General features: G+C 35.7%; 5 protein-coding genes across 6 annotated transcripts; 3 read left to right on the top strand and 2 right to left on the bottom strand.

Annotated features, from left to right (window-relative positions):
• Nucleotides 1–32: 32 nt before the first annotated feature.
• LOC116006758 (protein trichome birefringence-like 9) lies at nucleotides 33–3,637 on the top strand. Its single transcript, XM_031247244.1, has 4 exons — nucleotides 33–521; nucleotides 1,927–2,316; nucleotides 3,053–3,208; nucleotides 3,298–3,637. The coding sequence occupies exons 1-4, from the start codon at nucleotides 61–63 to the stop codon at nucleotides 3,635–3,637; spliced, it is 1,347 nt and encodes a 448-aa protein (XP_031103104.1). The 5' UTR covers nucleotides 33–60.
• Nucleotides 2,868–11,074, bottom strand: LOC116006506. 2 transcript variants are annotated; one of them, XM_031246913.1, is made up of 19 exons: nucleotides 10,918–11,074; nucleotides 9,794–10,271; nucleotides 8,992–9,083; nucleotides 8,121–8,285; nucleotides 7,574–7,958; nucleotides 7,216–7,352; nucleotides 7,058–7,130; nucleotides 6,761–6,981; nucleotides 6,631–6,675; nucleotides 6,410–6,464; nucleotides 6,121–6,312; nucleotides 5,862–5,956; nucleotides 5,674–5,752; nucleotides 5,097–5,246; nucleotides 4,492–4,593; nucleotides 4,170–4,340; nucleotides 3,854–3,913; nucleotides 3,645–3,775; nucleotides 2,868–3,219 (listed from the first exon to the last, which is right to left on the bottom strand). In XM_031246913.1, exons 1-18 carry the CDS (start codon nucleotides 10,956–10,958, stop codon nucleotides 3,671–3,673), a joined length of 2,646 nt encoding a protein of 881 aa, XP_031102773.1. In that variant the 5' UTR covers nucleotides 10,959–11,074; the 3' UTR covers nucleotides 2,868–3,219; nucleotides 3,645–3,670. The 2 variants fall into 2 exon arrangements, with proteins under 2 accessions (XP_031102773.1, XP_031102774.1); XM_031246914.1 differs by having other exon boundaries at nucleotides 4,492–4,581.
• A 4,197-nt stretch (nucleotides 11,075–15,271) lies between these two features.
• LOC116007180 (probable F-box protein At2g36090) lies at nucleotides 15,272–16,695 on the top strand. The gene is made up of 2 exons (XM_031247787.1): nucleotides 15,272–15,748; nucleotides 15,918–16,695. Exons 1-2 carry the CDS (start codon nucleotides 15,344–15,346, stop codon nucleotides 16,533–16,535), a joined length of 1,023 nt encoding a protein of 340 aa, XP_031103647.1. The 5' UTR covers nucleotides 15,272–15,343; the 3' UTR covers nucleotides 16,536–16,695.
• A 3,562-nt stretch (nucleotides 16,696–20,257) lies between these two features.
• LOC116007657 (casparian strip membrane protein 1-like) lies at nucleotides 20,258–21,740 on the bottom strand. The gene is made up of 3 exons (XM_031248394.1): nucleotides 21,385–21,740; nucleotides 21,076–21,199; nucleotides 20,258–20,591 (listed from the first exon to the last, which is right to left on the bottom strand). Exons 1-3 carry the CDS (start codon nucleotides 21,678–21,680, stop codon nucleotides 20,376–20,378), a joined length of 636 nt encoding a protein of 211 aa, XP_031104254.1. The 5' UTR covers nucleotides 21,681–21,740; the 3' UTR covers nucleotides 20,258–20,375.
• Nucleotides 21,741–22,654: 914 nt separating this feature from the next.
• On the top strand, nucleotides 22,655–25,860 carry LOC116006080 (vacuolar protein sorting-associated protein 55 homolog). Its single transcript, XM_031246345.1, has 5 exons — nucleotides 22,655–22,780; nucleotides 24,533–24,584; nucleotides 24,797–24,836; nucleotides 24,918–25,002; nucleotides 25,432–25,860. Exons 1-5 carry the CDS (start codon nucleotides 22,683–22,685, stop codon nucleotides 25,613–25,615), a joined length of 459 nt encoding a protein of 152 aa, XP_031102205.1. The 5' UTR covers nucleotides 22,655–22,682; the 3' UTR covers nucleotides 25,616–25,860.
• Nucleotides 25,861–26,237: the final 377 nt, after the last annotated feature.

Below are 26,237 nucleotides of genomic sequence, written 5' to 3'. Positions count from 1 at the left end.
CCACAAGAAATCTTCAAACCAGAATGCCCCTATTATTTTTCCATAATCTTCTACGTAGTAATGGATCTCCACCCTTCTCCTCCTCCTCCTCCTTCTTCTTCTTCTTCTTCTTCTTCTTCTTCTTCTTCTTCTTCTTCTTCTTCTGCTCACAAACACCCAAAGTTTCTCCTTTTCAACTTTCCACTCTTTTCAACCCACAAACAAATCTCCCATGCACTCTTCTTCTTCTTCTTCTCTCTTCTCCTCATCACTTCCCTTATTTTCTACCGTCTCATTGCCCCAATCCATCCCCAAACTCTTCTGGGAATCAGCTTGTTTTCGCCGTCGCTGGGTCAAAGCTATGCCCCCCAAGCTTGTGATTACTCTTATGGGGAATGGGTTTGGGACGAAGGCTATCCCGGTGAAAAGTATACCGAGAACTGCCCGTTCTTGGACCCGGGTTTCCGGTGCCACCGCAGCGGCCGCCGGGACTTGGAGTATCAGAAATGGCGGTGGAAACCTCATGGCTGTCATCTTCCAAGGTATGGCTATTATTATTATTATTATATTATATTATATTGCTTTTTCATATTAATATAATGCATGTTGGATAAATTGCTAATTCCATGATTAACTCATCTCGAGATTAGAGTGTATTCTTTTTTATATGACAATATGTATTAGTGCATGTTGGGTTTGATTCATTTCCACTTTAACCTTCTTTTTTACCTTTTATTTTCTTGCAAACTCCATCCACTATCAATATTTTTGGATTATAATGTGGTTGTAAAAGTTTTTGAGTTGGGGTTGGACTCCCCAGCCCCGGTTCTTTGTACACAAAAGTGTACAATTGGATGGCGGATCTCAACTCTGATCTAAGCATAGTTGATTTACCTTTTTCAGAAACATTCTCATGTGTTTAGGGGTTAGTTCATGATTAGTCTGGCGAAACTGCATTCATGAATTTAGCTTCAAATCTTCTAAGTTTATGTATTTAAACCTAGGGAGGAGTTTAGACCTGTAAAATTGAGAATCATGAACTTGACTTCATGTAATATGGGTTGAGTAGTCATGCTAGCACTTGCAGTATTACAGTTGCATCATTGTCACAATATAATATACGGAGTGATTAATTTTATTTTATATTTTCATGAGTGCATAGGCTTTCATGTATTAGAAAGAATCATGAGGTGGGCAAAAGTTGTGGCTCTATCATTCTATATATATACCACAACACTAATCATCATGATCTTCCTTGTACATTATGATTAAAGGGATGCAAAAGATGGTTTGCTATTATTCTTGACAGCTATATATAGGAATGCAGGCATCACTCAATGAAATCTTTACAGGGCTGTGTTGGTATGCTGAATTCTAACATAGGGATTTTGGGAAGAAATTAAGTGAATTGATAATGAACTACGAGGGAAGCTCGCATCCACATGCATTGAGTATACCCGTTTTATGACCGCTCTAGATTGTCCTAGTTCACCGGCTCAAAGCCTCAAACTAAGAACCAAGAAAGCCGACTTATAACTATGACCGATCGTTAAACTAGCCTATGTTGTCCGTAACCCCTAGTCCACCTGCTCAAACCAAGAACTAAGAAGGGTGGCCGGTTAAACTAATTTAGGTTGTGCCTAGCCCACCTGCTCAAACTAAGAACCAAGAGGTTAAATCATCACAGCCTAGGTTACCCGTGACACACTTACTCAAACCGAACCAACAAGGCCAACCAGCTCAAACCAAGAACCAAGAAGGCCAGCAGTTAAATCAGCGCAATCTAGGTTACTCGTAACACACCTCCCCGAACCAACAAGGTCAACCAGCTCAAACCAAGAACCAAAAATGTCAATAAATTGCTATTGTTGGGAGTAGATAACTTGACAAGATTGCCCCCATGCATGCTTCTTATTTGGTGCTAACAATAATGTATGTCGCATGCAGGTTCAATGCCAGTGATCTTCTCCGGCGGAGTCGAAACGGTCGGATAGTTTTCGCCGGCGACTCCATTCTAAGAAACCAATGGGAGTCTATGCTGTGCATGCTGGCGCAAGGAGTTGCGAACCAGTCAAGCATACACGAGCAGTTTGGAAACCCCATAACCAAACACAAAGGCTATCTGTCAATGAGGTTTGAAGAATTCAACCTCACCGTTGAATATTACAGGATCCCTTTCTTGGTGCCCGTCCGCCGGCCGCCGGCGAATGCGTCCAAGGAAGTGAAGGGCGTGCTCCGACTCGACCAGCTACATTGGTTCTTCCGAAAGTTGGTCGGCGCAGATGTTCTCGTCTTCAGTGGAGGCCATTGGTGGAATGAAGACAAGACGCATAAGATGTAAGATAATTGCATTCGACCAAATACCAATTTTAGTCTACAAGTATTAGCAAAAATGACAGTTTTAGTCCACATATTTAATTCTTACTTAGTGCCAAAATTTATCAGGTTGGTAGCTCCTTTTAAGACATGTCGAAATCTAAAATTTTTAAGGATATTTTTGCCCTTTTCAACTTAAGATTCCATTTTGAACATAAATAAAGGGATTTAAGCTCATTCTACCTTAATTTAAGAAGAAAAACAGAACTGCGAATTGAGATTAATCTTAGAGTTTAAATCTCTTTATTTAGGTTCAAATTGAGATTTTAATGTGAAGATGACGAAAATACTCTTAATAATTTCATATTACTGCATGTCTTAAACGAAGAGGTGACCGGCATAATGAATTTTCGCACTAAAACAATAGTTGATGAAAATTGATACTAAAACAATAGTCGTGGATGAAAATTGATATTTGGGATAAAATTGTCATTTTGTTAATATTAGTGGAACCAAAAATGGTATTTGCTCTATTGCATTAATATAATATAATAAAGATGGTTACTTCTTTCTTTTATTATTATTTTTTTTTTTTCACACATTGATAGGTCGAAAATGAAGATTAAACATGAAATCTTCAAGTCTGAGGTTTAAGCAACTAGACTATAAGAAAGTGAAACAAAAACTTGGATAAGATAAAGGTGAGATTCTGAGAATAAGAAATCCAGTGAATATGTAACTGTTTCTCTTGTCACAGGGGCATATATTTCCAGGAAGGCAAGGCTGTAAACATGAGTATGAATATAACAGAGGCTTTCAGTAGATCTTTGAACACCTGGGCTTTATGGGTAATGCGAAACTTGTCGACTGAGACTCATATCATCTTCCGCAGCTATTCCCCAGTACATTACAGGCAAGATTATGCTGCAAATAAGATGCAACAATCTCAGTATCACACCTGTAAAAGATTATGATAGTTCTGTTTACGACGTAAACTTGCAGGAATGGAACGTGGAACTCGGGTGGTAGTTGTCATACAAGTACGGCGCCTGAAAGAGACCAAGCTGGACTAGGGCCTGGCCCAATCAACAATGTGTATATTTCGAAGATTGTCGAGGAAATGGCGATGATGGGGAGAAATGTTTCTTTCCTAAATGTTACGTATCTGAGTGAGTTTAGGAGAGATGGTCACCCTTCGAACCACCGTGAACCAGGCACCTCAGTTGAGGCACCGCAGGACTGCAGCCATTGGTGCCTACCCGGGGTGCCAGATACTTGGAATGAACTTCTTTATAATGATCTATTGTTGAAGGGATTTAGAGGCGAGTCGAAACAAATGTAGCGATTACCTTGTAGTAAACCGGAGAATGGCAGACTATTCCTCAGCCGTTTCTTTGGGCTTAACCTCAGCTTCCATTTCTTTCATTTTCTTGAGCTGCCTAAGGAGGGCTAGCCTTTCTGGCCCATATGTTGAGGGAATCTGCCATGGAAGAGAAAAAACAAAGCTTAAGTTTTCGTCAAGAATTCAAACACGAGATTCAGGTCTGGAGAGACGTACGAGTGCAGGTACGTATCTTTGAATTGCAGCCAACATGGCAGCGTGCCCAACAGCTGTAACCTGCAAAGATATATGAGAGCTTAGTGAGATAAGCCATATATATAGCAACCTGCATCCAGTCATTGCAGATATTTATGGTTTCTTTACTGTTTTCTATTTAACAGAAACAGCACAGCCTAAACATCCCCAAATTACACTTGATTAGAAAGGTTTTCTCTTGTTTGTTTGTTCAATTGTTTTATGTTATAAATGCAAGAACAGAACAGAACAGAACAGTTCCTCCTTTCTGCCAAGTAGGATGGATTAATGTACTTACAGGAAGAAGCATAAGAAACCCAATTGGAATGACAGACGCTAAATCAGTTAAAGTTCGTTTGAGTGCTTGTTTTTCTTTTTCCGTCAATTCATCCCTTATTACAGTCCTCCGAAGCAGCTCTGTAGCCGCGGCAACATCAATGGCAAGAAGCTGAGTGCCCTGCCAAACATCCTGGTCATGAAAATCCTAGTCAGACACTGAGAGTATATAAGCATAATCCATAATCATAACTTTTTCCGAACAGGGCCATTTGTCCAACAAATAAGAATTGCATACTTTCTATGTTTTCCTTATTCCATAATTGAAGGGATTGAAATCCTACCGTGGTGCTCTCTTTTAGCTTGTCCAATGATTTCTCTATAATGTTTTCTTTCTTATTTTGACGAACCATTTGTGCACTTTCTGCGGCCATCTGAAATTTCTCCTAAATGCATAAGAACAACCAGATCAATATAAAAAGAACCCTATAGATCCAATTGCCAGGAAAGGAAACCTATAAGATACTTCGTTTGCCAGGCCAATTACAATTCTAGCCATTCCAACTCTTTCTTTCCCCTTTTTTTAATTAGAATATTCCCAAAATTTGTCACTTTGACCAAACAATGAAATGTGATAGACCATTTTTGTTTTTTCTAGATTTACTCCCCATTATAGAGATCGTATGGTTTTCAGATTATCCCTACGAATACACTTGGGAGTAATTTTGAATTAAAATGAAGAGAAATGAGTGATATGGGGAGAACTAAGTCAAACGCGTTTCAAAATTTGCATTGTTTATACAACTCAATGACACTTGGGCATAGGAGAATTATCAAAGTGACTCTCTTCTTTCAGATGCGTTGATGTTACAATACTAGAATTAACATGGGCATTCGTTGCCATACATTATTGTAGACAGGTAAAGTAATAATAAAACATAGAAAATACCTCTTCATATTCATTGGGATCGGCACTTTTTTTAACACGCCTCTCAAGTTCCACTAGCTCACTTCGAAGAATTTCAAAACGTTGAATTTCATCTGATTTTGAGACAGTTGTTCGGGTATTTTCTGCTGCCTGTTTAATGCTTTCATCATCCTGCACACAAAGACTTACCCTGAAGAAATTAGAAAATAGTAGAAAAAACGCAAATCTAGACTACATGTCAGTAGTCAGTTATGCAACACCAAGGAACCATAAGAATAAACTTCAATGTTCATGTTACAATGCCGTTTTACTATTATATGCCACACAATCATCGACAACTTGTGAAAGTAATTCCCATTCTTCACATCCTTCCTATCAACCTAGTATTTTTTAAGCTTAAAATTTTATATAACAATTTGCCTCAACAGTCTAATAGATCAGATCGGAAAAGACTGGATTTAAGTCATGTTTGGAAGCAATTTAGAATTTAGTTCTTGACAGAAATTTGCTTTCCTTGGCAATTGGCAGAAAAAGCATTTCAACATGTTAGCAAATGAATATAAATATGACAGACTAGAGACCAAAGTGTAAAGCATACATTTCCTGTGACAGTTGATGATGGATCATCAGAGGCTTTGTTTGGTTCACGTACCAAGAAGCTCCACAATCCACGTGCCCTAGAAAAAAGTATTTCATAACAAATAGAGAGTATTGAACATTAATATGAAGCCATGAGGTATTCTGTGTGGTTAGGATTCTAAAATAAGGATAAAAAATTTCAATTACCTGGTGCTTCTATTATTAGTATCCATGCTGTCCTTGTCTCCAGAATATTGCCTTGACTCATTCATTAACGGTGAAGAACAAGCCGCAGAATCCCCCTAGTCATTCATTGCAAAGAATCTTATGTTATTCTTTCTTCCTGAACGTTATCCTTTATGCCAGTTTTGAGGATTTGGGAGAAGAAAAATAATAGTGTTTCCAAGTCTTCAGAAGCAAGGCTTTAACAAGACAAATATTTCTTCAATGATGTTCAGAAAGAAACCTGCTCAAAAGAAGCTGCCTTTGCTTGGAAAGATGCCTCAAGAAATTCGGCCTCTTTCTTAAGTTTTCGTATCCTTTCCAGGTCAGAACAAGCAGCTTTTAAATGCTCCTTTCCAGTACCGGGGCTTGATACATGCAGCTCCTGAAGCAATCCCTCTAGCCTGATTAGAGCTTCTTCAACACTCTCCATTGCCTAAAACAAAATTCAAACATACAGCTTCATTAGAATCCACTATGGATTATCGGGGGAAAAAAAGGGTCATATACTAGATTTACAAGGAAAGCAATACCTTGTCAAAGGAATCTGGTTCTTTCTCATTCTGCAAATAAGCTCCAGTATGACTCCTGTGCACATTTGTTAGCTTTTGAACATTGAATCGTAGATGATGTATGAACTAGGTGTCTAGGTGTGTGATGATTTTCTCTGAAGTTATAGCCTAGTTCTCCTATGTCCAATAACATAGATCGTAGATGCATAAATGGAGAATATTATTTTTTGCATTTAACTTACTTCTCTATCCCCAGCTCTCCCACACACTTCTGGAGTATGTCATGACTGAAAAGTTCAACACATTGGAAACTATTATTAATATTTTATACATATCCAACAAATTTTTTGTAATATTATGAAGTTCCATTACGCTGTTGAAACAAATCTAGCTGCCTTGACATTGGAAGGGTTCACCAGCCATCTGCTGTATTTGATGAAACTCTGGATCCAGTAAGAGCAGACATCCAACACTAAGAGGACAGCCTCAGCGTTTGGGGGAACTTCTTCATTACTTTTGTGCTCGGACTTATACTTGGTATTACTGCTAAATCCAGGATAAAATGGAAGCCAGTCGAGCTCTTCACACACAACCTATGATATTAAAGAATTTAGTTTTGTCTGCCATCAACGCACTTGATAGTAATACTATAATCTTTAACATGCTAACCTCTACATACAGTTGATAAGAACTTATTGAAGAAAGCTGAGGATAATAGAGCACGCTGCCTCCAATTAGGTACCTGTTATGGAGATTATGATGAAATCACATGAACTAGAGAAGTATACCATCCTATGAGTCAAGATACAACACAGCAAATATTTCACCTGACAAGCCCTTCAATGGGCTCAAGTCCTTCAATAGGCTTGTCCATAGCACCAAACCCATTTGCAGAAAGAAACGATTGTGTAGTTCTCCCCAAGGCAATGAAGAACCCAAATATAGCCAAGTCCTTCTCAAGTATCTGGTACAAAAGTAGCAAACCCAATAAAAACTACAGACCCATTGTCATGAATGCTGCTTAACCAGTTTTAAGTTACACTAAGTGACTAAACTACAAACTTTTTCATTAAAAAACACAATTTTCAATATCCAGGCAATATTTAATAAAACTGAAATTTCAAATTTCGAGAGACCTCTTATATAAATGTACTGATGTGTATAAGGAAAAGCTCCAGGCCTAACCTCAATACTCTCAGATGTTGTGAACCTGGACCATATTCTCTCCCGATCTATAGCTCTTTGTAGCTGCTTCTGGACAAGGTCCACCCAAAACATAGCCTCTTCAGTGCCTTGTTCATTTCTTGCTCTGCATGCTGCAGCCCGAGGGCCAAAGTGGACTAGAAATTCTCTATGCAAACCAATAGTCTTTAATGAATTATAAGCTTGTTGAAGAGGAATATTTTCAATCAGCATATCCATCAATCTTCCCAAGGTATCAGGAATAATTGAGAAGAATTGTGGACAAGAAACTTTTGCTGGACCAAGTTTCGTAATTGCTTCAATGCAACTAAGTGCAAGCATGAGAAGTTGCACATGATATGTATTGCCAGGAGAAGATGGCCCTTTTCTGCTCCAGGAGAGTAAAATCAGCATTTCAAAACAGGAAATGGGCTACAAAATTTGTTATTTAATATGCACAAGCTGCACACATATGTGGTCATGTGTGTAAATGTGTATATTGAAACACACACAAATACTAACATTATATTATGTATATAGAATGACGTACACTGCAGTAGCGGCAATAAAGCATTTGTCCTTCTGAAAGTAATTAACAAATGTGTTCACCACTGCTGGGATTTGCTCAGACCAAAACCACTCAAAAACTTCAGGTTGGTTTGCTAATAATTTGTTATTAATCACACTCTCCAGTGGAGCAGACTGCTTTGATAAACTGCATGAATGTAGTAGTAAATTTTAATACTCCATAGTAAATTTCAGATGAATAGCAATAACAGCAAAGCAGAAGAAAGGAACAGCAAATACTTGATAAAAAATAATAAAATAATCCCAACATTATTAAATTATCAACTATCAGAAACTTAATATATATTTATCATTTAATGATAAACTTAATACTAAAATAATAATCAAACTCAGTTTCTTATACTTTTTTTTTGAAAGCCAACACAACAAAGAAATATATTAATCAAAAAGGTGTTGGATACACATAGGAGTGGACTCCCAAAATAATAATCAAGCTCAGTTTCTTATACTTAAATATACATAAATGATAAAATTAAATAAAAGTAATTAATCACTAAAACTTGACTAAATTATCACACCACCCTCTACCCAACCTGACCCATGTGATCAAAATTTGAATCAAACAAGGGATTGAGCAGACTTGTCGATCCAATCCTATGAATCAAACAAACTCTGAAATACACTTCATATACTGCATGTGCCTTTGTCACAAACATGCAAGACTCAATAGAATGATTTTTAAGCATACCTACACACAAATAAAGATTATAACTCTGCTGAGGGGAGTCATAATGGTAAGTAAAAATTATCTTCATTGGGGGAAAAATGACCATATATGTCCACTTCCCCCTATACTGATAATGATGTATTTGGTAACTATGGTACATAATGACCTTCGCTGGATGAAAGTATTGATATCTCTGCCTCTTCCATCTCCTCGAGATGAAACCTTATTTGCTGCTTGAAGTAGAGAATATACAGATGCCTGAAGAATTTTTTAATCATTAGCCAAGCTAGAAAATAGACATCAAAGTACATAAGGAATAAATTAAAAAGTATATATATTATGCTTTGTAGCATTCATAAAATGACTGTCTATACAGTTAAGCTAGTAGAACTTTTGCACTCTTAATTTTCACGTAGCTGCATTATCGAGTAGTGAGTTTAACATGCTAGAGGATATGAGTTTCAACTGTTAAGGACCTCTTTTGAGTGAAATTAGTCATAATGCAAACTAAATGAAGGTTGCATACAACAATTTCTGAACCCCCTAAGAATTTTTCACTTAAGCAACAGTTTTTCCCCAACAAAAATGCATGTTAGAGTAAAAAAACATCAACTGACCAAAGACCATAATTACGGAGTATAAAACATTTGTGAAGATGGTAAAACTGAGATTTTTGTTATATAGACTGGATATTATTCAATAGATATTAAACCTATGTCTGTCTTCACCAAAAACAACAAATGCATTTGTTGTATTCAATTTAAGTGACTGTGGATCGGAAAGAAATAGAGCGCATGATTTAAATGTGGCACGTCACCTGTAGAAAAGAACAATTACTAGTATGAAGCTTCATAGATTACTGATTTCCCAATGACATCAATATGCATTCCAATGACAATAACAACATTATTATATCACAGCAAAGAAGGGTGCCAAATAGAAATCTTGTCAAGACAACAATAACCTACCTGATATGATAACACCTTCACCCAAGCAGTTTTATCTACACCCAGCCAGGCAGTAGAGAACCATGGCATTCTTGATAATGAAACCTGTTGTCTAATTCCAAGCTCAAATACCCTTGCAGCATCATGCAGTGCTTGGACAAGTCCATAACTATTGTCTTCACTTTCCAGAGAGAGAGCAAGTTTTGCTCTCATTTCTTCAATATCACCACTGGTACTCGGTTTGGGACTCTCATTGACTGTCACCCCATCATCGGCAGAAGCAGAAGGCAAAAGGTGGTCCATCCTTCTTGATTTAAAATTTTTTTTGCCATGTCTCCCAAAATCGGAAAATCTGTGGCTACAATCAAAATTTCCCACCTCTAACGATGAAAGCTTGATACGGTTTCTCTTCCTTGTATAGCATCGATTAAATCTGAGGTGATCCAAAACTACCACTCTTCTATTTAAATGATAGTTTCTAACTGGAGGATTGACAGAACTGCAATTAAGTGTCAAAATTTCTATCAGCAAACCAGTTCATCTGATTTTAAAATATTGTAATCCAGCTGCCATTATAAGTGTAACTTCGGGGATATCTTTCAAAACCATTCTTATCAAAATACAGAGAATTTTATCAAATAAATAATCTACGCAATAGTGGTAACTCTTACTAATTTACTATCCATCTCACTACTGTTGGAACAATTAAGCCAATGATGGATAGTCATACTTCTTCAATGGTATTAAAGATTTCATTTCATATTGAATAATATTATCAGTTCTTGACACGGAGCAAACAACTTGGGAATTCATAAACCAACCATTTTTCATGCAATTTAATACAAGTTTCATTTGAAGAACTAGTCAGATCAAAGTATACATAATCATCCGTAACTAAAATAGGGAAACTACTCTATTAACCCTATGCAGATAGAAGGTCTTCTCTAGCATGACCATAGAACAAAGCCTAACAAAAATTTCAATGCTCTTAAGCTACAATTCGAACGCATAGAAGCTCAATCGAATAAATAAAGCACGCGGAATCCATATGGCAAGGAGCTCAAGCTTCAACAAGATGCGAAAGAACTGAATTCTGGAAAAAAAAAATTAAAATTAAAATGAAACGATAAGATAACTGATATGACCTGGAGGATGCGAGATTCTGATGGTGCAGCTTGAGTATCATCGAGAGAGAATAACCGATTAAGCAACTCCGGTAGCGGTTTGGGAAGTGAAGAATAATTTGTTTTTCTGTTTTCTTTTTTTTTTTTCCTTACTGGGAAATGGTGGGAAAAATTGGTTCTGTGGTTTTGGTTTTGGGGGAGGAGATGATGACGTGGCGAGCGAGGGTATATCCGTAGACGTGGGGGATCGACTCTCACAGAAGTATTAACACAAAGCCAAGACCAAATTCGTGATTGTGGATCTTTGAGGACAATTCCGTTGAAATCAAAAGTTAAATTTAAAAATAATTAAATGTTGGGCCAGATTAATTGGAATTACCCTCCTAATCGAATTAATTTATCATTAATCGAATCTATAACAAAATGAGTAGTTAAATTGATAGAATATAATTTTCTTAATAAAGTTACAAAGTGAACATCAACTAAAACATACTCTTAAATGACCATTGTAAATTTTCTGATTGATTGTAATTTTTGTGAATTTTTTCTTGTTTGTTTGCTTTTATTAAATGAATAAATGTTTGAGACCAGCCTCTCACTTGAAGGAGAAAATGGCACTTGTATCATTTAATTATGGAACCATTCAAAAGCCTAATGCAATTTTCTGGTCATGGTCAAATAACCAAATATATCAGTATAATATTCTAGTCTATGTTGGTAGAATTTTCAAGTCAAAATGTGTAGGTCAAACAAGAAGAAAATTAAAAGTCCTTATGGTTTGATTGTGTTTCTTTTCTTCTTTTTTTTTTTCCTTTTTTTTTCAGTTTATAATTTTTTTCATTTTCCTTATATATTAAAAAAAAAAAAAAGGAGTGATGAATTATAGACTTATAGAGCAATCGAAGTAACTTAATAACTCAAACAATAAGTTCATAATGATAAGATCAAGAGCCTAATTTATTAGAATAATCCTAAGAGACTAGTTGGGAAACTAATTGACGGGAGTAGTAGCCTATACTTGCTAGACTATTAAAGCAGCTAGATAGTAGATATTAAGTATAACATGCAGTCTAATGGAACTATCGAGCAAGACTATATGGTTACTCTTCTCTACTAATAAGAACACACCACGTCAAACCCACTTGTCATCATCCATTTTATTATTAGTCAGAGTCTCTAATATAAATAGTTCACCTTTACCTAGTTAGGAAGCCATCTTCTTATACACTACGACTCATTTTACTAAACATCTATATCTTGTATTTAATCATATTTGTCTTAACTTTAAATTAATCAATTACTCATTTCATAATCTCCTATCTCATATCGTACCTCTAGATTCATATTCCTTGGCCTAATTTACACAATCATGAATTTTTGTTTTCAGTTACTATATGCGTGCACTAGTTTGTACTTTGTACCAAACATTTAATTAAACATATTTATCATATTGTCAAAATTAAGTCTTAAATGCCTCTATAGTCTACACAATTATTTCTATTTCGCACATTTATGACTATGTCATACGAGGCATTACATTACTCTGATCTATGGTCAATATTCCCAAAATATTTATTATTTGTCGGTCCCATAGTATTATTTACTTTGTATAGTCGTCCTAGCTATACAATTATGTATTTAGGTTCACAACCTATATAATATTTATACTTTAATAAACTACTTGAGGTCCCATTTTTACTTTTTATATTTTGATTAAGGATGAAATTAAATTCACAGTCATTATCAGAACATGTGCCTGTATTAAGTAAACATCACTCTTGTATAATAATTTACAAAGCATACTAAAAAGACCCGACGAGTTTGACGAATAGAGTAACATATCTCGAGCACTATCCTATTTCTAGGGATACCCAACCTATCTTCGTTCATCACTTTTGCTAAGCCTTGCGGAGTTGCATTATTTAAATCTATACATCCACCTAGCCCTTTGGCATTATTGAACTCTCAAAACCTAACTTTTTAGTTCAAGTTATTTTTATTTTTGGGACCAAATTTGTAGGTTAGACAACATAGGGCAGATTTTATTGTGAAACATAAATAAATGTATATTTATAATATATTAAATGTACATTATTTATGTACAAAATGTATTTTATTTTGTAGTATATATTAAATAATGTACATTCAATACTCAAACAATGTATTATAAAAAAATAATTTTTTAGTATTTTATGTTTGTGGTCTACCTTACAAAATGGACCAAGGTTTATGATATAATGATTGACAATATAGATTATCGACGGCTAAGAGAAGATTGTTGCTAAATTTATATTTTTAACAAATTGAAAAGTTAAAATTATGAATATTTGACCAACAAAATTAACATTTCTATTATTTTAAAACTAACTCTGCCACAACGTAATCTCAACCATTTGTGTACCAAATGTGATGACACATAATTAAAGAAATGAATTAACTATTTACTTAATATGAACAATTAAAAGTGTCATTTTTCCCAATAAATATTAAAGTGTCACTCTCATAAGAGTGGTGTAAAATCCCTTTCAATAACCATTTTTGTACAAGTTTATTGCGTGCATGATGTCAAGATTCTAGACGCAATAACCAAATTACCCGACCATGATGCCCATTGCATCGTTGCCCAATATAGAAACAAACAGCTTCAAAAACGCAAATGACTTCATGGTCTCGTGACACGAAGTGATTCTCTTAAGTGGAAGATCATGGTTCAATTAACTGTATCTTTGTGCTTAGTAAATTGATAAAGTAGTTATGAAGTCCGCATGCACAGCTCAACTGATTATAGAGATGAAGTTTAGGAGAAGAAAGTAGTTATGAACAGATACTACCTTATATAACTAACTTTCTCCACCAAATGTTTAAGACAAAAGCATGAGACCCGCAATCCTAATTATTTATTTTTTACCTATATATCCACGGCACTATAGTCATTATATTGCCATAATGCCATTTGCCAATAATTTTTAAGTCATTGTCACTGAATAGGGCCACAAAGTCATCGTCAAAGTGCATTATTCCATGAGTCCTAACCGGCAATAATATAATAAACAAATTAAAATTAAAATCAACCAATATACTCTACAAAGAAAAACAAAACAAAAGTAATTAATTAATTAAAAAAAATAGCTGACTGGGTGACGGAAAATATGCGAAGGACACTGGATGAATCAATCCACAGGGCAATAATGATTTATTGTTTTTAAAATAACATATAAACATAAATAAATAAATATAAAAGTCCTTTCAAGAATTAATTACATTTTATTATGTCTGCCATAATTGACTTCTAGCTACAACCTGCAAAAAAGACATTTATGACTAATTTTTTTACAATATCTTTCTAAAGTGATATACATTCTGGTATAATTTGTAAATTTTACACAAGAACAAGATTTATTATAATGTATATTTTCGAATAGTGGTTGACTAGTTATTGCGAGTTTTCTTCATCACTAACAAAATTTTGATTTTTTTTTTGGTGGTGTTATGTCTAAATATATTATTTTATAGATTAAAACATGATAATTTAACCGGATGTCTCAAATTCGACCCATGAAAATGTAGTTTGAATGGTCGAGGAAATATGTGATTAGAAAAAAATGATATTTTTTTTTGTATATAGGAGAGAATGAGTGAAAGCTAAGTTAAGTTATTAAAAAGAATTAAAATCATTATGGAAAGTCCAAAACATGGGCTTACGTACGTAGAATATTATAGCATTGGACATTGGTTATAATAATACAGTTAAGTTAGTCAACTAATGATATGCAAGATAATGAGGTTAAGGCAGTAAATACAAAATTGGCTCTAATTCTAAATAGCCGTCATCTATTGATTTTGGTTTGTTTTAATATTTTCTTCTTAGCTATGGACCACTCACTAATTAAACACACAAATAATAATAATAACAATCATATCTTCTGCACATTTCACAATTTACCTCCTTCATCAATCTGTAAGGTAAAAATGGTGAGAAACTATTTTGTTTGAACTTATCAATGGTTATAAAATTTATTGTTCAATATGAAATTAAAAGTTGTCAAGATTAATAATATATTGTTGATTAGACATATCAATCGACTTAGTCAATTAAAAAGTGACACATTATATTAATCAATTTTATCTGAATTCCATATAAATAGTTATCAAGTATTTAATTGTAATTATGATGTTTCAACCAAACAACTCTAGAGTCTTGGTCAACCGCCCATACTCTTATCTTGTAATTAATTGCAACATCATGGGCAATAACGTTAAGACGCTACTAAATACTATACGCACACATAAATAAAGTGTATAAATATATATGTGACATATATATTTATATATATACTTTATTTTCACCCATCATAAAAATTCGAAACCCAAAAGTTCCACTAAGTAGTAAGCAAGCAAAGCTGGTATTCTCTATTTCAGTGATCTTCACGGCAAACAAACCCAACAAATGGTTCCCTTATCGCCACCGCTTTCCACGGCGGAGCACGGCGGAGAAACTGAGTTATTCGCCTTGCACAGGGATATAATCGAGTCCCATATCTTGACTCGTTTGGATGGCCCCGCGCTCGCCTCAACGAGCGCTGTTTCTTCCGCTCTTCGCCGGTTTTGCTCGGAGACTCGGCTGTGGACTGACGTCTGCCGCTCGGCTTGGCCGTCCACCGCCGCTGATCCCCGTGTTCGCGCCGTCGTCTCCGGTTTCCCCGGCGGCGGCCCCCGGGCGTTTTTCGCCCACTCCTTCCCCGTTCCGGATTCGGGGTGGTCATGCTCGAAGTCCGCCCGGCCGGCGCCGGCACCTGAGGAGCTGATATCCGCCGTCGACGTGCGCTATAAAGACAGGCTGATATTCACTAAGGTTCTGTTAAGCATACATGTGGTTGAGATTATTTTATTATTCTAAATAAGTAAATTCGAGCGTATGCTTCATTTCAACTAAAAGATTAAACTTATTGTTGGATTGCACATTTATGTTTATATATTATCAACAGCTTATTAAGCAGACTGTTGACTTCATAACCTCACAGGTTCAGGAGACGGAAACCGTCACGGCCTGGTTCCGGTGCTCGCCGTTCAGGATTGACCTGCTCGACCCGAAGGACGTAATCCCCACGCCCATCACCCACCCCGACGGAGACGGCGCGTGCGCCGCTCTCTCCGACGACATGACGCTGAGCTGGATACTGATCGACCCGAACGGCCGGCGCGCCGTGAACCTGTCATCCCTTAAACCCGTTTCCGTCCACCGCCACTGGCTGAGCGGCGAAGTTCAGGCGAAATTCGCGTCAATCCTGGCCGTCGATCATCATTGCCGGAGTCACGTGCAGTGCGGGATCGTGGTCACGTGCGGGGCGTCGGAGGGCGGTGAGATGCAGGTGAGAGAAGTGAGCATGCAGATGGAGGACATGGACGGAACTCACCTAAACGGAAAGGACAGTTTGGTAATTCTGCAACGGGCATTGGAGGGCAAAAAGGGAAATGGAAGTAGAAGGGTAGAAGAGGGGAAAAGGAGATACGCAGAGTTTTTGGAAATGAAGAGAGAAAAAATTGAGAGAAAATTGAGGATAGAAGGGGTATTGGATAAATTGTGCGTGGCATTTGGGGTATCTGCTTTTCTTGTATTTTGTTACCTCCAAATATACTAAAGACTACGCTTTCCGATGTTAAAGATCTTGTGTTCCAGCGGCATAACTATGACACGTCATTGAAAAAACATGTATGGAGGTGAATTAGTAGTATGTATTACAATGAGTCAACATATTAATTGTTCAATAATATTGTAAGTTTTTGTGTTTTTTTTTTCAATTAATTTGAAATATAAAAAGCAAAAAAAAAAAAAACACAAAAACCCAAAATTTAAAAGAAAAAAAGAGTGCTATGCAATACCCAATACCCACACTAACTTATCAAGATTAATATTGATGAATATATTAGGAGTGGAGCAAACTGACCCAAAGAAGCGGAGGAAGGAGGATTCATGGTAGACTTGGATTTCGGGGTCAAGTCCCGTGCTTGACCCGGGTTGCCTAGACCATGGTCGTGACATTCATTAGCTTGGGCCGAGGCCCAAGCCTTCGTCGAGTAGCCCTATTAAGGGTCTCAACTAGAGGCCTCAGGCGGCTAGCTTGGGGGCCGGTTATGAGAGCGGGCACAGTCAAGTGTTGTTACAACCGTTCCCACCTCTTGGGGGTAGGGGAGTTGGCTAGTATATAATAAAATCCTTGTATTTGTCTTGATTTGGACGTCTTAGCTTCATCTTCACTTTGTCTAAACAACTATTGTAATAGCATTGAGATCCTTGTAATCATCCTCCAACATTACTACAAATATTATTTCGTTCCCGTGACATACATTTATCTCATTACTTGGTTATTATTTTACCCTTATTATCCATTTATCATTTTTTCTGTATTTATTGAGTATAATAATTCGAATCATCTGGGTTAATTAAATCCATCAAATTAAATATGAAATCAAAATCCTTTATTATATTCTCGAATAGCACAGCAAAATTTAGGAGTTAATTCTAAAAATTAGCAATGTAAATTTTCAGGAGTGGATGATTGATGAAATGCATGGATAATATTTAAATAATTTTACTAGATACGTTTACTACGCAATTTTCTATTTCCCACAAATCTATCTTCCCCAAATGTGTAACATTCAAAATGATCTATTTATATCCTCTATAAGACTATAAATAGTTTAATACATTAGTTTACATAGATATATGAAATATTCTATATTTTGAGTTCTTTTATTTTTATTTTTTGAAAATTCTCTCTCTATAAATAGTTTAATACATTAATTTTTTGTTTTTTTTTTGTTCATAAAAGTCAATAAAAACTTAAATCAATCAAATATTTCTCCATTTAAGTAACTGATTTGATTTCTTTCATACAGTTAAATGAACATCATATCAACCCATTACTAATGGCACTAAGACTTACTTTTTTTTTTTAGCCTTAGTATCCCGTGGATGCAACAGAGTCTACGTGTGAGTACAGTGATTAGGACCACTCACCAACCTGCCCTCCCAAATAAACATCGCTTTTAATGCTCTAAAAGGAATGATCAAATAAGTGTAATATAGTTTAATGACTTAATGTAGTGAAGGTCATGAGTTTGATTCTTGTCAATATATGTCATTTTAAGTTTTGGTCGAGCTCGTTGTATATGGTATTCCTATAATTCGTAAACTATTATACTTGAGCAATGTTTATCCAATACATATACCTAAATAGTACGTACTTGTAAATTTATGTCGTTATCCTAAAAAATATCTTTTAGTGGAATGGCAACAAACATCATGCATACATTCCTAAATTTCATGTTCTTTCTTGGAAGGGCATGCATAATGCAGTTATAGATTTCCACATATATAAGATCTCTTCACTCTTTTAATTTGTGGAAATATCTTGTTTCATCATCAAAACAAGAAAAGAAGAAAATGATTGACAAACATTGCGTAACTAAAAAGTAACGGTAACATTTTTTAAAATAATTATCATTAATTTATAAAATTATTATTACCTATATTTATTTATTTTAAATCAGCGGGAGTGAGCGTATCCAAAAAAAGAAAAAGAAATATAGTTACAAGAGACACCCATTGATTCCTCTTGGACAATATGTTAGAAAAGGCTAGGAGATGGAGGATTCTCAATCATAATTAAAACATGATCATGGATGACAGATGATACGCAAGAAACTGAAATAAGTTGCTCTATTTTAATCTCTAAAAATATGCGTTAACTAGACATCTCAATGTATACTCCTCGTATGCTTACCCCTTTTCTATTTATAGTAATACATGCATAATACATCTTTGAGATTGAAAATAAATGTTAAACTATATATATGTGTGCGCGCGCGCACGCGCTCCTGTGGACATATAGTGAACTTGTTAGAGGAATGTAAAAAAGTAATTAATTGTCAATAAGAGATAAAATTAGTGTATATTTATAGAGAATATTATATGACTGTAATGGACTGTGTTGCAAGGAATTTCTTTCTACACGCTAAAAATTTATAGATCATTTTTTCCTTTCGCAAATTATTCTTAATAATGAATTGAGTTCTTTAAAGTTGAATATTTTGAACATATAATGTTTTTTTAAAGTATTTTTCTTTCGATCACTAATTTTAAAAAACGTTAACGGTACTTAAAATTTATCTAATATATACTCCAGATAATAACAAGTTTCTGTCGTTTATGAGTGTGGCGAGTGAAAAACTGAACTATTGAAGTTAGCTAAACATTCCAATAGCGTGAGTGGATTATTTCTCCATTTTTGGTGCATGGAATTTGCCTTAAATTACTTTCACGTGTCTGAGAATTCCTCGAGTTGTCCGAGGTCGAAGAGCCCGACAAGCTGACAGTGAAGAAACACAACCATAAATTATGTCGTAGACCGTTCATCTTATTTATTTTGTATAAATTAGCACCATTTTTTTCCCTTTCGTTTGGTCAATATCACCATTACAATAGGTATATAATAATCTGCTAATTAAAAATAAAAAATGTATCACATATCAAGTAATTATAACATTGTTATAGGTTCACTATATATATGAACAATAAATAAATAAATTTTTAAATATTATTAATTGTATAAACCAGTCCGTAGTTACCATATATTATGTACCTAGATATAGTTAACAGATTATGTATCTATAGTACTAATGTTGTTTCTGATTAAGTGAAAAACGACACTACTAATAACACTATTTATGACTTTATTTAAGTTACGAATTAACATCATTTTGAATTATGATTCATTTTGTAAGGTGGACTTAGTCGAGATATGACCATGGAATACAATCAATACACAACCAGCTGGACCTTGGTTCGTTGGTGATCTTGTTCAAGAAGAATCAAGTCCAATCAGTAATGGGCCATTAATAAAACTTGGTTTATTAGTTATGTGCAAAACCTATGAATGCAGTTTTATTACATGACGCCCAACAATTGGATTATATTACTCCGTATTATCTTAAAGACATCAATATTAAGTTAGTTATATGGAGTAGTTGCTTGAATTATTAGAGTATAATGAATGGCAACAACGTCCAACATCATCGTACCTTCCCTCCTAGGTCGACTGGAAGTCGGCCTGGAAACATTAATTAATATTAATAAAGTTACATGATAGAACACGGTAACAATTTAGAATAAGAGATCTAATGTCAATTTTAGTGTTTTGATTCGGTTTTAACTTTTAAGAGATGCTCTCACTAAAAGCAATCTAAAAAACTAATAAACTGCTCTCACTAAAAATCGAACTTGTTTTAATATACCCATTCAATGTTAAGTTGATAAGAAGCATTATGATATATATGTAACACAATTTCATTAATCAATACAAGTACACCAACGTACAACACCACCATATATAAAATCACAGATAAAATCCAAAGGAAATATACATAATATTATAAACCGCAAAAGCGAGCATTCAATCATATATTTTGTTGATTAATCATCAGCGTCTTCGAAGAGCACAAGCAGAGAAAACCACCATGATAATCAAGATCACCACCGTGACGAAAGCCACAACCACCGCGCTGCTCGCCCTCTGGCAGAAATCCCCAAATTGCTGACAGATTGCAAGCCAATTGGCGTCTGAACTCCCGTTGTGAGCCAAGTAAACGATGGCCGCCGACGACCCCGCCGCCGCCGTTGCCAACGTAATCGCCACCTGCACCCAAACAAAAATGTTTTAGTTAGTTATGCATGCTGATGGTCAATACATATGCAATGGACCCGGTCCACTTTGTGCGTGGAACTGTGTCTATTTATCAAACTGGATGTTCACAATTTACATACTGAATTGTGAGCATTCAGAATATAAATGATGTATTTTGGACTTAAGATGGACTTGGGTCCACAAAATAATTTGTTGCTAATAATATACTAGAATGACTAAATGGATCAACTCAAGGAAAACAAATTGGATCAATGAAGCCCAATAGGAAGGCCCAACACGAGACTGGCAAATGAGTTTCCATAGGAGTAGAGGCTTATTATTCCTAATGTATAGACTACTAGACTTGTTGACAGTTAGGCTCACACAATTGAATTTATCTTAACATACCTTTTAGTAGTGGTTGCGAATTTTCCTAATTAAACAAAACAAAACAAACAAAAAAAAAAAAAAAAAGGCCGGAGGGCTGGAGTCTTACTGTGTCGGCTATGATTAGAAACATCCTTGGACCGAGTGCATATGAACGTGCAATGCACACTATGGAGAAGGGTATTGAAAGAACCAGGTATCCAGACACTATCCCCATGCTAATCACAAAGAACCTGCAACAAAACATTAAAAAGAAAAAAGAATTCTTAGGTAAATTAAATATTCTAATCCTCAAAACTCACAAAAATAAATTAATTTAAGTTGTTCATATCTGAACAACTTAAAAAAAATATTATACTTTAAACTTAAACATTATTGTTATAAGGTTAGGTTATATATCCTGTTCTTTCATACTTACGAGAAAGTTGGGATATCATCGTAGCTAGCTTCGAACTGAAAAAACTGAGTGAAAAACGGAAGAGTTTCCTCGGCGGTTGCCATGGTGACGGTGGCGGCGATGGCGGTGGCGACAGTACATATTCTAAGGATGAGGTCGAAGATGGCAAGCCCCTTTTTATATCCGCCGCCGCCTACCGGCGCCGGCGCCGCCTTATTGTCAGATGCAACGTTAAGAGCTCCCAAGAGGGGAGCTTTCCCTTTCCTTTCTTTGCTCGACTCTGCAACATCAATCTTGGTTGATTCACTCTTCTCCATTATCCAAACCTTAATCAATATAATCCTTTTGATTTTCTAGTTGATTAAATGCTCAAATGCTTGATTGATAGATGATGATTATATTGGATGCATGAAAGGGGATTATATAAGTTAGTTTTGATGAATTTCTCTTCATTTTTTAAAGAATATATTATGTTGAATTATTCGGATAGTGGAGCAAGAACAGATTCATACTTAATCAATTACTGATTAATATAATCAAATAGAGAATATATAATTTGTGCTATGTCATATGATGGAGCAGATATAATTGGTTGGTCAGGTGCATGGGTACAATTTTCAATTTATAATAATTTGTGCAGTGGACCAAAGCTTTTGTTGAACAGTTAGACGATTAATTAATTAATTAGTTTAGAGTATAGTATAGTATGTCAACTGGACAATGATCTTCTTTCCCTAATCCATTATATTACCATTGATAATATATAATTTTCTATACTTTAAACAACTATCTTTTTGCCAAACACCTTGTGCTCAGATAACATGTAGTGAGTCTCCTATATAGGAGGTCATGAGATCAAACTCAACAAATACTACAATGTAATACGGTTAGTTGTATTTAAATAAAACCCCACTGACCACTCTTTGTGTGCTACCTTGGTTTTCTTTTCCGTGAGCGGTGGGAGCCCTAACTGATTTTTGGGCTTCATTACTTCGAAATAAATTGTTGATTGGTGTAATTACACATTTAAAAAATTTAAGAGCTAATTGACTTTTTAATTAAAGTTCGAAAGCCTATTTAACCTTTGGACCTTTTTCCCGAGAAAAAAAACAATGCTTTCAAGAAAATTTTGGGGGGAAAGCGTAAATAAGAATTAATTGAAGGATGCAATCGCTCACCGTAAAAACACAGATCCGATCATTCCTGGGAGAAATCTAAAATACGACAAAATACAGGGAGATTTAAGCAAACAAAATAATTCCAAGAGGGAAACCGACAAATATTCATCTCCTCGTTGGCTCGTTGTCGTTGAGCCCTGGATGCTTCATCAGACGTCGGATCGGAAATCAGCGATCACAAATTTCATTCCATTTTTGCCCCTCCTTCCTTCCAAAGAGAATGGCGATGACCGTAGGAGGTACGCCCGCCCCTCACGCAGATACATAACTCGTCTATAAATTCGCGTTATTTTTATAATTTGTAGAATTCGAGCTTCTATTATCAACTGCCATGTTTGATTTCTCAAATTTTTATACTGAAAATAAAGATGAAGAACTCGGGTTTGGTTTTAGGGCTTGAGCTATTAAACATCTAAGAATTTCTAATCAATCATCGTTATTCAAGATGTTGCACTGTGTTAATCAAATTGGAAGGTTTAGTAGAGATTATTTAATCTGATTATTAGGGTAGGATTATTGTAAGAACAGATGGATTGTGCAAAAAAAAAAATTCATATTTAAGCTGATAGTCTATAACTAAGGAGTCAATGGATTGTTCATACATAGTCTTAGCATAGAAAACTTTCATGATTTTGGTCTACAAGGCTAAAAGTTTGCATCTTTGATGCTATAAAATGTTTGGTGGTGCTCAAGGTTTTCACAAGCTCTTAGAGATAGTCTATAACTAGGGAGTGAATGGATTGTTCATATGAGACCTTAACAATTAACATAGAAAAAGTTTCATGGTTTAGTCTTCAGGGTTAAAAGTTTGTATCTTTAATGCTATAAAATATTTGGTGGTGCTCAAGGTTTCTGCTAATGCCTATTTTGGGGGGTTATCAAAGTGTGGTTTGTGATAAACGATCTTGGAGGAAGTAAGCACGTTTTTGCTTGTCATTGATTAGTTGCGTGATGGATGGGCATGATCTTGTGATTCTTATCCCAAACAAGTTTTCTCAGTTACCCTGGACCATAGTAAATTTCAGCGGTTCAGAATTAGCAGACTGTCAAAGAAAAAAAAAAAAAACTCAGAAACTTAGAAGTTCATGCTTTCACGTGTTTGCTCTGAGCAATAAGGAACCATAGGGATGGAAAGGTCTTTAGTAATAATGCACTATCAGGAGAACAGCGGAGTTGTATTAACTGTTCCTTGGCAGGTTGAAACAGGATAGTATAGCATAGAGAACAGATAACTAATTACTAAGGCTTTCAACCAAGCCAATATGAAATGACATGAATGTAACTAACATCAATGTTGTAGAAGGCGCTAGTCAGGTGCCTAGGTGGTTGTGTAATAATAATAAGAAAAACATAGAAGTGTACACATTGCACACACACACACACAAAAGCCACTCGGCTGAGTTGGCCGACTCGGGTGCCTAGGCCGACTAATATCCGCCTAAGGGTAAAATCCCCTCGGCCTAGGGGCGCCTAGCCGCCTAGGCCGATTTTTACAACACTGATTCTAACATATTGAGCATACTCTTTACACCGCCAGTATGGCATTGTGGTTGAGGAGAATCTCTAGATTCTCTTCTACGGCAACCCTGACAAAGTCACCCCTGAAGTTAACTCTAATGAATTACCAGATTACTAATGGGAGGCTACCTTAGGTGAGGTAATATGGCTCATTAACTAGATCGGTCTGTTTAGAACATCAAAACAGCATTTGAGTCGATTATTCATTTTTTAATTTGATTGTTTAGTTTGTATATCAGTTTATATAGTTGGCTAATCTCTTTTCAAATTTAGCTATCATTCCTTTTCAGCTTTTGTTTTTTTCTGGGGTACTATACTAACTTGTTTTCATCTGGTGTTCATATCCTGTGGACTTGATCCACCAACTCGACTTCGCTTGTTGGTTAAAGTGTAAGTGAGAATATTTGAGTTTTTTCCTTTCGTAATTCCAATACGGTTGAGATGAATACTCAAATGTGATTCCTTGTTAACAGGCTTGTGGGGCTTGCATTCATGTTTTCCACGAGCATCCTACTACAGATCCTGGTACGTTCACCGATTTCTCCCTCTCATATATCCATGGAATCTGTAGATGTCAAAATTATACCTTCTAGATCACATGATATCCACCTACTTTTTAGTTTTATGGCTTGTTATCTTAGTGATTTTACGGTATATTGTTTGATAAAGAATATGCTGTCTTTTCCTTGTGTTTCTGATGTTGCTCCCGGTTTTTATAATGTCCATGTGTCTTGTAGGCTTGTGTATTATACAACAATTGGTGGCCGATGTTATCAGGTTTGGACAAAAAAATGTACTTTAGATTACACAGATTACTTTTTCTCGTTACTTACCAGAAAGAATTAATTACTTTGACAGCTCTTATGTATGTCTTGGTCCCCATGCCTTGTATGTTCTTTGGCGGTGGTTCCACTCAATTCTTAATCAGTCGAGATGGTGGCGGGTAAGTTCTTTTCAAATCTGCATTATCCTTTACGACTTGCCTTACCGAACTGTTATTTTGTTTTATAATGCAAACTTTCCTTCCTCTTTATTTTTTTTTTTGAACACAATTCCTTCCTCTTTATATTCAATCATAAATTTGGCGTTTGCATTTCATTTCTTTTAGTTCTCGTGCTTAACATACGTTGTCCTCAGTGGAGGCGATATTGACTCTTTGTGCTTTCAATAGGTTGAGAAAGTATAGATGAACAGATACTACAATGTAATAGGGTCAGTTGTATTCAAAAAAAAAAAAAAAACATACGTTGTCCTGATTAACTTATTTTGCCTCGTTTTCTATGGTTGTTTATGTTTAAGTTCCACCGTTTCTACACGATTAACTTATTCTGCCTTATCTGACTCGCTCTCGCTTTCGCTCTCCCCTGTGCAGCTGGATTGACGCTGCGAAATTCCTAACCGGGGCATCTGCAGTCGGGAGCATTGCCATCCCCATCATACTGAGACACGCAGATCTGATCGGGACAGGGGCCATGTTCATCGAGTTCACCTCGTTCTTCATATTCGTCTGCACCGTCATGTGCTTTCACCAAGCCAGCCTAGACGACGAATGGTGAAGACCGTCTCCCTCGGTGTAATTAAGCTACATGCTGGATAATTTTCTGTGTAAACATTAGGTTAAGCGGTTAACTGGAACTGTGAATTTGGGATCGGAGAAGAAACTGAGAAATTTCAGTTTGTGTATAAAATTCTAAGCAATTAAGCATGTTGTCTGTGTTCCTCGTCCGACACTAAGATTCTCGGGTCACTTGTACATCATTATATTATTCTTCTTAACGAATTATTTGTTGTTTGTTACGCACGTTTCGGCGTAGAATCCACGTTTCTTCCTAGTCATCTTCCCATGAAAATGACAATAAATAGAAGAAAATTTTAGCCACTAAAATTAGGGATGGTCAATCCATACCGCGTCGATCTGTACTAAGTACAATTTAAATTGCACGTCTAGTTGTTTTGAATATTGTGGGGACCAGTACATTGTGAGTTTTTTGTACGCACTAGACATTGGTCTTTTCACTTAAGAGGCTGCTAACTTGCTAAGCCCCCTGTGATTTATGCATCCACCATTTTGTTAGACCGGAATGCGGGGTGGTCTTTGGGGCGAGAAATTTTAATTTTTTTTTGGACAATAATAACTTAAAAATTAGAATATTTAGGTTAATATATAAATAATAAAAG

This window comes from Ipomoea triloba, chromosome 15 (genome assembly GCF_003576645.1).
Source record: "Ipomoea triloba cultivar NCNSP0323 chromosome 15, ASM357664v1".
Classification (NCBI taxonomy): domain Eukaryota; kingdom Viridiplantae; phylum Streptophyta; class Magnoliopsida; order Solanales; family Convolvulaceae; genus Ipomoea; species Ipomoea triloba.
Note: the sequence above shows the minus strand (reverse complement) of the source record. Positions and strands in the feature narration are given on the sequence as shown.

What these genes read in the sequence shown, in the direction of transcription:
- LOC116006758 (XM_031247244.1), top strand. Translation starts at nt 61, where the DNA reads ATGGATCTCCACCCTTCTCCTCCTCCTCCTCCTTCTTCTTCTTCTTCT. An exon ending in CATGGCTGTCATCTTCCAAG is followed by an intron (nt 522 to 1,926) that starts GTATGGCTATTA and finishes TGTCGCATGCAG; the next exon opens with GTTCAATGCCAGTGATCTTC. An exon ending in TATTCCCCAGTACATTACAG is followed by an intron (nt 3,209 to 3,297) that starts GCAAGATTATGC and finishes GTAAACTTGCAG; the next exon opens with GAATGGAACGTGGAACTCGG.
- LOC116006506 (XM_031246913.1), bottom strand. Translation starts at nt 10,958, where the DNA reads ATGATACTCAAGCTGCACCATCAGAATCTCGCATCCTCCAG. An exon ending in TTTATTGCCGCTACTGCAGT is followed by an intron (nt 7,959 to 8,120) that starts GTACGTCATTCT and finishes CTCCTGGAGCAG; the next exon opens with AAAAGGGCCATCTTCTCCTG. An exon ending in ATCCCAATGAATATGAAGAG is followed by an intron (nt 4,594 to 5,096) that starts GTATTTTCTATG and finishes TTATGCATTTAG; the next exon opens with GAGAAATTTCAGATGGCCGC.
- LOC116007180 (XM_031247787.1), top strand. Translation starts at nt 15,344, where the DNA reads ATGGTTCCCTTATCGCCACCGCTTTCCACGGCGGAGCACGGCGGAGAA. An exon ending in ACAGGCTGATATTCACTAAG is followed by an intron (nt 15,749 to 15,917) that starts GTTCTGTTAAGC and finishes ATAACCTCACAG; the next exon opens with GTTCAGGAGACGGAAACCGT.
- LOC116007657 (XM_031248394.1), bottom strand. Translation starts at nt 21,680, where the DNA reads ATGGAGAAGAGTGAATCAACCAAGATTGATGTTGCAGAGTCGAGCAAA. An exon ending in GATGATATCCCAACTTTCTC is followed by an intron (nt 21,200 to 21,384) that starts GTAAGTATGAAA and finishes GTTTTGTTGCAG; the next exon opens with GTTCTTTGTGATTAGCATGG. An exon ending in TTCTAATCATAGCCGACACA is followed by an intron (nt 20,592 to 21,075) that starts GTAAGACTCCAG and finishes GTTTGGGTGCAG; the next exon opens with GTGGCGATTACGTTGGCAAC.
- LOC116006080 (XM_031246345.1), top strand. Translation starts at nt 22,683, where the DNA reads ATGCTTCATCAGACGTCGGATCGGAAATCAGCGATCACAAATTTCATT. An exon ending in AATGGCGATGACCGTAGGAG is followed by an intron (nt 22,781 to 24,532) that starts GTACGCCCGCCC and finishes CCTTGTTAACAG; the next exon opens with GCTTGTGGGGCTTGCATTCA. An exon ending in ATCAGTCGAGATGGTGGCGG is followed by an intron (nt 25,003 to 25,431) that starts GTAAGTTCTTTT and finishes TCCCCTGTGCAG; the next exon opens with CTGGATTGACGCTGCGAAAT.